At 30.4% G+C, this 12989-nt stretch overlaps 3 protein-coding genes across 3 annotated transcripts in view; 1 reads left to right on the top strand and 2 right to left on the bottom strand.

The window, feature by feature from the left end:
• Positions 1–328, bottom strand: part of Invadolysin (leishmanolysin-like peptidase, invadolysin) — a 217232-nt gene extending 216904 nt beyond the window's left edge. Inside the window, exon 1 of the mRNA XM_069118548.1 lies at positions 191–328. The gene's annotated coding sequence lies outside the window, so the exon portion shown is untranslated. The remainder of the gene's footprint in view (positions 1–190) is intronic.
• LOC138182569 (EEF1A lysine methyltransferase 2) lies at positions 47–1493 on the top strand. The gene is made up of 4 exons (XM_069118569.1): positions 47–175; positions 250–348; positions 825–1240; positions 1378–1493. Exons 1-4 carry the CDS (start codon positions 120–122, stop codon positions 1470–1472), a joined length of 666 nt encoding a protein of 221 aa, XP_068974670.1. The 5' UTR covers positions 47–119; the 3' UTR covers positions 1473–1493.
• Positions 1494–3541: 2048 nt separating this feature from the next.
• sosie (oogenesis-related protein sosie) lies at positions 3542–6637 on the bottom strand. The gene is made up of 4 exons (XM_069118571.1): positions 6112–6637; positions 5579–5728; positions 4183–4317; positions 3542–4050 (listed from the first exon to the last, which is right to left on the bottom strand). The coding sequence occupies exons 1-4, from the start codon at positions 6254–6256 to the stop codon at positions 3974–3976; spliced, it is 507 nt and encodes a 168-aa protein (XP_068974672.1). The 5' UTR covers positions 6257–6637; the 3' UTR covers positions 3542–3973.
• Between the last annotated feature and the right edge of the window lie 6352 nt (positions 6638–12989).

Consider the following 12989-nt stretch of genomic DNA (forward strand, 5'->3'; position numbering starts at 1 on the left):
ACACGCGTTTTTGTTATAAATCATTGATTTAATGAAAATACAAAAGATAACTAGGATTAATACATTTAATACATAATATTACGATTTAATCATAATCTTCGTACAGTCAAAATAAAATCATGACAGATAAAAACATTGAAGAACTCGGACCATCGGATTTAGGCACACTTGATTAGTAAGTAATACATACCGTATTCGTAAATGTGAAACACTCGATAAGCATTACTTTATGTCACAATTATGTTTCAGTTGGGAAAGGATTTATTCAGAAGAACTTGATAATTTTAAGGAACACGGAGATGTAGGTGAAATATGGTTTGGTAGAAATAATACACTAAAAGTCATACGGTAAGTTATTCGAACAAGACACGAAAATTTCATGTAACAACGCGGAAAGTACCTATATACAAGTACACATATATAATAGAAGCACTTTTCACGTAAACAGTACAGTATTTTACTCGTGAGACTAGTGCTGCTATCTTTCGTAAGTTATAGCTACTAAAATATGTATCATGAGAAGATAAAATCTTTAAATCGCTTATTCAAATTCAAATAAGATAATTTCTACTTGTTTTTATACGATTGAGCTCATAATTAGAATAATTATGATGATAATTATATATATGTATAGTAATTATATAATAGTAGCAGCTCCTATAATTTTATTCATATCTACATATTATTGCTTATTATATGATCGGAGTTCTGGTATAATTATTTAGCATCAAATATTTATATATAAATATATTATATATGTAAATAAAATATATTATATATATTTTTAAATGTATTCCTTATTAATATTCTGTCCAATATTTCAGTTGGATTAATACGCAATTAAAACTTAACAAAGATGACAAAATAGTCGATATAGGATGTGGAAACGGAATGACATTAGTGGAACTTACAAAACAAGGTTTTGAAAAATTGCTAGGTGTAGATTATTCAGAGAAGGCAGTGGACTTAGCTCGTGAAGTACTGAAGGGAAATAATATGTCACACGTCGAATTAAAAGTTTGCGATATACTCGATTCAGAAAATTTTAATTTACCGATTGACTTTAAATTAGTACATGATAAAGGAACTTACGATGCCATCAGCTTACATCCAGAAGATCCTTCGTCAAAACGGCAAAAGTATATAGAAAATATATACAAAATTCTGTTACCTTCTGGTTACTTAGTTTTAACTTCATGTAATTGGACTAAAGAAGAAATAGAGAATCATTTTCAAAATTGTAAGTTATATTATTATTTGAAGCAACAATTACATTCGTTAATAACGAATTAATCTTTATTATCATAGATTATCATATATTAATATAAGGCATATATGACAATATTAATAACATTAATATAATTTACAATATTTTAGATTTTGACATCTTACACGTGCTTCCTGCTGACACATTTGTATTTGGTGGACAAACTGGAAACATTGTAACACAATTAGTTCTCCAAAAGAAATAATAAAAAGGTCGATTAACAAAATATATGAAGTATTCCATTTATTTACTTTTTATAATTGACTCGTATAATCTACAATTAATATGTTATTAAGAAGTACGGTGATACATATGTTCAGAATACAGAAAAAATTTATTAGTGCATAATATATTCGTGCTAATAACATATTCAAATAGTGGAGACGAATAGTACAGTTCGTTATTATGCTATTATCAATTTACAAATGTTATAAAATGCTATGCATCATAATCGAAATAAATATTGCTGTCCATTTGTGTTCTGATAAATTCGCATTAACGTAAATTATCAGTATACATATTATTTAGTTGTATAGTTATTACATAGTTTGTTTCATACAGTCATTGGTACTTGAGGCATTATTGGCATGTTAAAACTTTATATTATATGTATTTACGTACGTCTAACTGCTACACTGGGATTATCGATTTAAAATTTGCTAGCTGTAACTACTAATAAATCGTGAACGAAAAGACATTGTTTTTTACTTATATAGATACTAAATTGAACGATCTGTAATAGTACTTACTATATTCTATTTAACAAAATTGTGTGATAATAATATCTTAAGTTACGACAACTTTTTTTATAATATATAGAATGAAGTTGTTATATCATATAAAATTTCATTAGGCACGTTAAATTTTAATAACTGAACTTTTTACAGAATTGAAATTTTAAAAAAATGTTCTTCAAAAATAAAAATTAGTAAACATAAAGTGTCCTAGTGCGGGTGATATAATCAGCTAAGAACCAAGATGAATAAAAAACAATTTTTTTAACTTGATACACTGTTTCCGTGAAAACTAAATTCGAAAATTTGTCGAACAGATATGGCTAATTACCGACCCCACAAGTAATATGATTTTACTTAACTTTTTACTTTACTTTCTTTGTTTAAAGTTACATATTTGAGAAAATTGGATTTGAAATAGAAGTGATCAATAGCCACACTGAGTGCACGTATATATACTTCATGAATTTTGAAACTCAATTTTCTCGACTACACATGAAATAAAAAAGCATTATTCTCTTCTCCGTCTTTCGCATATACGATATAATATCTTCCTACTTGATCATATAATCTGTCTTGAGACATCTTGTATATTTATAGCTAGAATTATGTAGCGCTACTGAATCTTTGATACAAAAGGAGTAGATCATAATTTCGCAAATGATATTTGAATGAAATTATATTTTATCATATAACACGATATTATATATATAATATAAAAAGTCAAATTTTTGTATTCTGTAAACTAGTGTAGATCAACTTAGATTAGTCTAGAAATGAATTGACAAATTTTACATGAAACGAACAAATTCTATCATTACTTTCGATAATATTCAAAAGAAGAGCTGACTTCGCAGTTTAATTAATATAATCGGTATATCATAAGCACATTATAAAATATTCAAACGAAGTTAAACATAATTATGGTACATATATGTTAATGTTCTATACTCTAAGAAAATTATAAACTTTACGTGTACATGCAACTAAATACAACTAGACAACAAATTGCAGAACAAAATGTTTCGATCATGAATTAAAACTCTTTACTTATATCTAAGTCGTTGATTCTAATATGTCCCGTGAATTACCTAATATTCTACGCTAATATAATTTTTATTGCAAAGTTCCAAGTATTAATAATACGTATAAATATTTAAAAGATAAGAATCAATAATCATAGACATACAATACAGAGATTGAAATTACGATAAAATGTAGGTAAAACATTTTACAAAACCCTACTACAAAGTTTTACGAAAAAATTGCTCTTAAGTGAAGGATTCATTACATATTCATACTTAAATAACGATATGTTATTGAAATATTTTAATTATCTTTAAGTATCTTAATATACCGTATAATAGACGTTTGCACTATGGAATAAAATTTAATTCTTAATAGTACAAAACAAATCTATGAGAGATTGTCAACATTAAATATGAAATACGTATATTTTAAAAAATTAACTATTTTGAATTATGATTATACATATGTTACTAAATTGCATTACTATTGACAACTGAAACATACCATAATCATAACGAAGGTCATAGGACAATTAAGAATTAGAATATATTATGTTTTGTACCTATTGATATTGCACATATTTTTTCATAAAATGAATTATCCAAAAATACAATAAAATATTTTAAATATGCGTAAGTAGTATTTATTTTAAATACACGAAAGATATATTTTTAAACACAATTACTTGCAATGAAAATATAATATATTTTTTAAAGTTATGTCGCGTATAAGTAATTTGTTACTTTCCAAGTACAGTTATTAAACCCAATAGTAGTTATGAAACACATTTAAAATTTGTACTATAATTGTGGTAAACTTAAGACTATTTTCTAACTCTACACAATATGGTATTTTTGGTTGATTCATAGTTTAGAGCTTCAGCAATGTTTTAGCAGGTTCAAAATTTTGAAGAATTTATAAGGTTCATCTTGCAATATTCAAATTAACAGAAGTTTTGTTTCATAATACTCAATGTAAGTAACAGAAGTGTTGTGTGAAATATGAGGACGGATGAGCTACCTGTGAAAAAAATTTATTGCAGTTAGAAACTTTTTCAAGTTACATGTGATTCTTAATTTTGCGATTATAGAAATTTTTGCTTAAGAGATGACTCGATTAACAGATTAAGAAACCAAGAACGTGATGACATACCATTGCAAAATAATACACCCTCTTCGTTATATCCTTCTTGGCAATAGCAACGTTTTCCGGACATGGTATTGTTCCGTTGTACGCAATGTGCACCCTCAATGCATTCAGAATCATCGTTACATGAAGTATGTAACGCTACAATAGAAATATACATTGATCAGGTATGTTATTAATTAGATATAGAAGTGAATTAAATTTTTACATTTACATTTATTTCGTTAGATAACTGTAAGAGCATTTAAAGTATGATATTTGTAATTATATTGTATACATAGATTTAAATTAATAATAAAAAGGTATCTCACTGGAATATGGATGCTGACTAATTCAAATTCAAGTGAAATAATTTTCAAATGAATATTTATCAAATATTCTTTTTTAAGAAAGAGATTATAGAACTTGTAATAAGCGTTTGGATGAACAATGTTGGCTATGAATACTTAAAATATATGTATATTACATTATATGCGAAATCTTACGCGTGATGACAATTTCATTTCAAAGTTTGGCAGATTTAATTTAGAATTTCTATAGTATTCGCACATTGCATATCTTAATGGAGTATTATCATTTTGTTAAAATCTTTTGCTCTTGCTACAATCAATATCTATATATTTATATCTGTTCTTAGAGCAGAACCAAATGTTCCTAATCATCGTAAAAGATGCATTTTAAATTCATACGGACGCGTAACTTTCAACCATTTTATTTACGATAATCCCGTAATCAATGTAACAAAATTTTCAAATTACTTCTTCTCTGATATCTACTAAATTAAGCATCTACAATAATAATTACTAATATAAATCTAAAAACTCTCATTCTAAATATTTAATTAAAATCCTAATACGAAGTAATTCACTACGAATTTAATTTCTTTGCAATTCGAAAATGTAATACGTAATACCTTTAATAGCAATATTCAACTAATTTTCAAATTACGTGATATATCGACTTTTATGTTTGCATCATGAAATAGCAAGAGTATATTAGAAAACAAGTAAATTGGTGTTGGGGTATAGCAAGCTACAATGATATTCGTAAAGCTTTTCAATTTGCATAGATAACCTCGGTGCTGGTACCAACACCATCATATGTTCGCATATTGCAAGAGAGCACGTGAGTATATGCAAATGACAGTAGTACCTTGTGTACGAAGAAATTCAATATGTATCTTTCTTTTTTAATTGAATCCAAGATTTATTTAAAATAAATATAACATAATCTCCTATGCACGATCTTAAATTCTCAAGTGTATAATTATATAAATTAAATAAGAATTATAATAACGATCACATATGTATATAACAATTAAACCATAATAATTATAAACTCCGTGGATCGTCACAAATAAAAAAGTTCAAGTTTCTAAAAATGTTTAGGAAGAATAAATTACCTTTGAATTTATTGGTACACGCGCCATTAAGAGGAGCGGAATAGTCTCCACAAAGACAACGTGTTCTTCCGTCACGATGATCCGACATACATGTTGTATTTTGGATTCCAGCGCAATCAGACTCCAATTTACATTCTCGAGCTTTCCCGACTGAAATTACAACCAATCCTTATGCGTGAAAGCGTTTTCTAACTTTCTAAATTTTGCTATTTTATTTGTATTTGTCTAGAAATTATAGATCTGTCCAAGAATGATAACATTCTTTTTTATAGTTTCTATTTGTTTAATACAAATAATATGAAATACGGTGGTATATACATTCTTTTGGATAACAGTGCTGTAAAGTAATACTTTATAATCATACGAAAGTGCATTGTTACAATTAGCAAGAGTCATCGTCAAGACCAATAAGTCACAAGAATTTGAATATCTGAAAAGTTTTCCTTTCAAATGTCTGACAAAAATCACACATTTTAATTTAATTGAGAGAATTGACAGATTGTTCCTTAAGTTGATAAGTCTCTTTGATTAACCTGGTGTAGGTGGTGGTGGAGAATTTTGGTTCTGCGTTGGGCTGGGTTTGCCGAATGTCGTAAGAGCCCAAGTAGACGATGGTGATACGAAAAACACCAATAAAAGAAACGTCGCAAGTAATTGAAGATTTTTCGTCTTCTTCATTTTCGCCGGATTTACTTGTTGCAGCTTCGATATATGTACTTAAAACCCGCCAAAATGCCTATTCAACACTCAGCTTGTTCACTAGTCACTAACTTTCGAAGTTACAAAGTTTCGATTGCAAGACAGAAATCACTCGCTGCTGTTCACCAAGATATCAACCCTGACCGTCTTTTGTTGCAACGAAGTTAACGTCCGCACAAACTTTTCAAATTGCTTCGATGTACACTGATATCTAAATGACTATCGTAGTATCATTACAAGTAATAACGTTTAAATTTGCGAGAGAAGGTGGAAGAAAAATTTACTCGCTGTTGCTTTCAAGTTGATTTTTATTTGAACGGAATACGATTACGTTCTATTCGAGAACTGCGTGTTACAAGGACGTTGGAAGGCCTTTTAAGCCTTTGAAGCATCCCCACCCTGTACCCCATGTGCTGCCACCACCGAAGTAGAAAGTACTCTACACCAAAACGTGGTTGGCCTACCACATCGTTGAAGAATCGGAGTATGCTTTCGCTCCCTTAAGTTTCGATCGTGGCAGGAGTTGTGGCCAGGAGAAATAGAACGGTTCCGTGCTAGAACAAAGCATCTCAACTTTAACTTCGTCACGATATATTGTACTTTCACGCTTTCGTCAAACAACTGTTTATTACATTGAATAGATACATTTTCGAAACTGCATATTTTCTGAATATTTTCCTACGTATTTTGGGCTGCTTATTTTGGATTAGAATAATATTTAACTATTTAAAAAATTATCGATGGATTTTTGAAACTGCATATTTGCTACATATTTCGGGTTGTTAAAGTTGCAATAATATGTAATAGATATATGTAAAAAAAAAAATTACAGAGAATACCGTCATATAATCGAAACGTTATATAATTAATTCTAGATACATTAAATAGATTTTACATCGTTATATGCAATGATATGTTATAAATATTTTCGTTACGTGCTTCGAGCTATTGAAAGTTAGAATGCTAGTTAATAAGTATGTAGTTAAAAATTGCAACAAATATTGTCATGTGATTAAAATGTCAAATATTTTGTTCTAATTATTATTCATTATGTGGTACATCGTTATATGTATATGCAGTTTGTAATGGTTTATGGTATTAATATTTTATTATCATAATCACTTGTGTTTAAAGCGATTACCGAAGAGCCTAGTATTGTTATATTTTAGAGGGATATCAAAATTTCAATTTTGTTTGTACCGTGTTTTTTCATCCATGAACTGTTAAATTTTCCAGGAATTTTATTACAGTTTCTGCAAACGTCTATTTTTATGAGTAGGTTTAACAAGGGATAATAAAAATTTTCGTTGAACTCAACACGGTGGTGTTATCGTTTGAAAACTGCACATTTTAAGACTCATGAGATATACTACATGAGCTCAAATTTACAGCTAGACAGGGTCTGAAGAAAGCAGAATAAAAGTAGTATAAAAAATCGTTCTGTAAAATCACATAACGATTGTTAACGTTTCTTTCAGAGAATACATTTAATAATTACAATAACCCAACTTTTGACAGTTTTACCGACGTTTGACAAGTTTTCTTAGATGTAGCAAAGGTTAATTTGATAGGGTCATATATGATAAATGTGAAAAAAATCACAAAGTTTATCACTGTTTCGAAGGAAGTAGTACACGAAAAGTCGTGTTTCGTTTTACACAGTCACGAAACCTTAACGGTCATACAACTCCCCTATCCATTAGAAAATCAAGCCTCATTTAAAGCTTAGTATCTCATTTAAAAATGTTAATTTCATTCTAACTGATTTTCTGGATAAAAACTTCACTTTTGAAGGTATATATAGTTCAACTATATTTAAATAATTCTAAAAGATTGCCACACATTTCAAGATTTATTTTAAACAAATGTTTATGAATTTTAGCTATAATGTTAGGGATGAAAATGTCAAAAATACCGTAATCGATAAAATGAAATGTGGAACGCCCATTTAACTGATCCAGGATCACTTCGCGGCGAATCGGTTATTATCCTGAAAATAGGTGTTCTGGGAATTATCAGCTGCCTACATATTCTTGCAGTGGCTCGCGTTGATATCTGGGTATACATTATGAATACACTGTTGTTACATACATTGTCGTATATAACAGTATTAACGAATTGGTTGATTTTTACTGTATTAACATTGTTATCATGCTTTCGTATTGTTAACAAATTTCTTAAGATTGAGGAAAATACGAAAGAACCGTTACTGACATACGTGATTTTTCATTTGGCTACATATATGTTAAAATACTTCTTAACCATTAAAAATCTTTTTCTTATTAATAAAAGAAAATGAGACATCAAAATTCGAGGACCTCGACTTAAAACACCCATTCAACAAAATCATATACACATTCTACATACTTAATTTATAAATGCATAAAAATCCGCGGTATAACAATTATAATTCCTTCATCGGACATCGTTGTTTGTTCGATAAGTGGAGTTCTACTGTAACACTAACGTTAATTCACTGAACACTTATTAGTACACCTAGGCTAGACATAAATGGGTTTTGTAACTAGAAACTGAAATTGACATTTACTAACCGCACATGTTATAAGGAAACCTAAATTGTATTATTACATTATTTTATTAATTTTTATAATTACAGTTGGGAAATGTTTCATAATGTACGGTCGGCAGTGTGGGTATTGTATTGATTTATAATAAGTTACAAGGAATAGGCGGTAACACAACTAGCGAATCACGACAACTTCGACTTGATAGTCCTCCTAACATACTTAACATCCCCGCCCACTTTGATAACTAACAATTAGAAGTTGGCAAGATGGTGGAGCTAGATTGTCAAGTATAATATAGAGATGGAAAGAATTTTCCATGAACGGTATAGGCTCAAAGCGTGTACTCTTTACTATCGCTCATCGTCATGCGTTGCTACATTGTTTTGTTTGTATATGTGACCACTTTCGGACAATACACTTACTTAATTTTACTTACTCCTACTTGAGTTTGTCAAGAACAACCACCGATCGGACCCGCATTTTTTCTGCAGAATTTCTTTCCATCCTCGCGATACCCACGAATTACTCACACGCCCTTTCACGAGCTTGCGACGGCTATCGGTATTTAATGTATAAATATGAAGTTCTGGTACTTTATATGGCGTGAATGAACCGTAACTTTCGTTCTGTCGTTCTGAGTCCTCTGCTAGTGGCTTTATCGATAATCCTGTTATCCTTGCAAGCTCGTGCCACAGATGCTAGGATAACGGAGAACTGGATATTCCAAAAGTAACTGATCTTTTTAAGGATAGCAAAGCAGAGGCATTGTTTTGAGGAAAATGTTTTATTTTATTCGAGACATATTCCTCGTGTGGCGATACAACGATTTACGCGGCCAATTAATACGTTGCATAATTGTGGCGCGTCTCTTTGTGAAATTCTTTCGAGAATACTGAGTCACAGCCTTCCGGATGTCTTGAAAGTTGTCGTTTCCCCTTCGTTGTTATTTGAAGCTGTCGAGACAAGATGAAATTGCACGATGCTAAGTCTGACGAACGAGGTGGATAGTGCAACGTTTTAATTTGTTTGTTTTCGAGACAAGCAGTTCATGCAATAGAAGCCGATTTTTCGACGCGTAAACGAACACTACTCTGATGAACATTGTTACAACCCTGCTTCTAGTGATATAACCGCCATAAAAGTTGATATCGCCACTGACATTTTGTAGTCTTCAGGACTTTGGTCATTTTCCGGAGAAGACAATGTACATTTATGGGAAAGAGACGATCAACGAGAACTTCCAAAAAATTATCTTTAATGTACGTCTTCTTGGTGGCTAGTTAAGTCTATTAGAAAGTAGCACACTTTGAAACAGTATATCGTTAAACGTTAGAGAAGCGTTGTTGGATTAGATTTCGCTCTTATCTGTAATCACTGCAAACACTAATTTTTCATCTATTCATCTAGGTATTGGATAATAGTAAATTCCACCTGCTTAACTTTATCAATCTCTGTCTAAGTTAATAATACTATAATCTAAGTTATTTCTTTGCGTTTTCCAGTTATTACATTTTTTTGATCTTACGACATTTTGTATCGATTAAATTAAACAATTTACTTTTGGCAAGCATACAAGGAGTTTCCTGCTGTCCTCTATAAATAAAGGAAGTAAACGGTATCAAAGTAACTGTAGCTGACGATTAAATTTAACATAGTTTGGTTTAAACATAGCAAATATGCATGCCCGAAATACGTATACGAAAGTTGAGAAATTTATAACGTTGTTCCTACTATCTTATGGTTGAAATTTGCAGAAGTGTGTGTTCATGCACGCTACGTATATTGTATTACCTTCGAGCATCAATTACTGCATGCTGTCGACATATCACGAAGATTTCGTAACAGTCGGGCCTGTCTCGTATTTTCGAAAGAAGAAGGTATCGGAAGTGGATCGTGAATATTCACGTGGTTCGTTTGCGTGTTTTATTGAACGGGTAACAATTACCCCGACATGAACAAGATAATTGATTTCTATATAATTTATGTACATTCTTAATGGGCATATGTACATTGGAATTCTAGTAACATTAATGTCTAGGTTCACCTGTCTTGTAGGATTGAGAAGAAGAAGGTCACTGAGAACAGCTAATCTGTTTCTTCCTAATTCCTTGTTTCTTCCTATTCCAGCTTGTATAATGGAAAGCGAAAGAATTTAAATAGAAGAAGGAAAAAGTATTGTAGGATTGGGAAGAAGAAGGTCACTGAGAGCAGCTAATGTGTTGTTTCTTTCTATTCTACCTTGTACAGTGAAAAACGAAAGAATTCAAATAGAGGAAAGAAAAGGATTATGTTAGGTTGTCCGAAAAGTGTCTTTCTTTTACAGACCCATCTTTTACAACGATGCATCTTTATACAAACATGAAACCTAATCTGTCGAATGTTGTGATCTTTATTTTGATAGAACAAAATGGATCATACGTAATTCCATAAAATAATATAAAACGGAAAATGTTGTGCATTCATTATTTCCTTATAAAACGAAAGAAACTTTTGGGACGACATTTGAAAATTGAAAAGATGTTGGTAAATATTCAAAGAGGAGGCAAATGATGAATAATACACGCTGTAAATTGTAAATGGTTTATTATTAATCGGAAGCTCGTGAGAAAGGCGACCGTTGCTCACAATTGTCCCTCTTTCGGAAAGCAAAGCATAGTAAACTCATTATTTCAAAGTTAATTCAGAAATAGGTACATTTGAATGGTTGAAGCTCAACTTAAGACTCGTGTTACTCAGTTGTTGCATATCGCGTTTAAAACAGAATATGTTAACCTTTAGAACCTATAAAAATAGCAGAATGCCATTAACGAATTAGAATTTGCAAGTGTTGTGTATTGTAATACATATGCCAGATATCATGAAAGCACGCCTAACCCTAAATTCTTGGTTGCTTGACAAACAATCACTGCAATCTTTCTTTCTTATTCTTTGTTAGATTGGTAATGGTAATAATATGGAAAATGTAATGGGAAGGAAATATGCCAAAAGATTTCTAGTTTGTGTGCTTACTATAGTTTCAAAAGAAATTGAATGTCTCGCGAAATGTTGAATTTTCAACGATATTACAGTATATCTTTTACAGTGCTGTGAATAATTATAAACTCAGATATATTTTCTGCATTATTGTTTCAATATTTCCAAGAAATCATTAATCCTGTCTGGTTATATCATGCGAATGGCGAATTATTAATAAATATTATTGCCTTTCATAACTGAGTCTAAAAGATAAAAAAACAAATTTTCAGCGAGACATTGTTCCTACTTATACAGCTGTCACTACGAAAAACGTGATTTCTAGGTTTCACAATAAAATTATTATCCTGATCAACATTGAGTTCTGATCTGAACCCGACCAAGGATCTGTAGCGAATTTTAGCAAGAAAAGTTGAACTTACAAAAAAAGAATAAATCCGCGTGAGCGGATATTACAAATGAAACTTTAAATAAGTTAGCGGATAGCGTATCTAACAGATTAATAGAAGTAATGGAAAATGAAGAAAAATCCACTATATATTGAATGAAAACGTAGAAAAATAAAAAGTTAGGTTATATTTCTTCATACTCAAAAACACAAGTTTAAAAGAAAATTGAATTTCTTGCAGACTTCAAAAGAAGAAAATTTTTGTTTGTTGCATCCTCAGGTTTATTTTATGTTATAGTATGAAATTATATAATTATATAGTTTGTCAATTTTTTTTCTGATATTGTGAAAAATTAAAAAATGGAATTGAGTTTGTAATTATTTACGGTACATAGAATTCACAGAATCACTGGTTGAATCAGTTTATATAAAATTCGATTGAACTCATTAAGTGCACTTTGCAAGTGTACCGATATACTTACGAGAAAAATTATACCATAGAATTGATATAAAGCTTGTTATTCACGTAAGAATCTCCTCCTACGATTCTGTAGTTTTTCCCAAATCTAGTATTCGAATAACGACGTTAACATCGAAAGAAAACGTAGTATCGTCGAGTAAAGAATAAGAAAATACAAATCATCCAGTTAAATTCGTTGTCCCGAGTCAGAATTAATATAAAGACGAAACAGGAGTGGCATATTTATTTCTTAAGCACAGGTATTCAATTTATAGCGTATCATAAAAAGTTATAAGGGTTATGTGCGTTCTTTGATAGAGATCTCCTTCAAAAAACATGGTTTAGACTGACCTACTTCAGCAG

This window comes from Bombus flavifrons, chromosome 8, assembly GCF_040668555.2.
Source record: "Bombus flavifrons isolate JBK064 chromosome 8, iyBomFlav1_principal, whole genome shotgun sequence".
NCBI classification, from domain to species: domain Eukaryota; kingdom Metazoa; phylum Arthropoda; class Insecta; order Hymenoptera; family Apidae; genus Bombus; species Bombus flavifrons.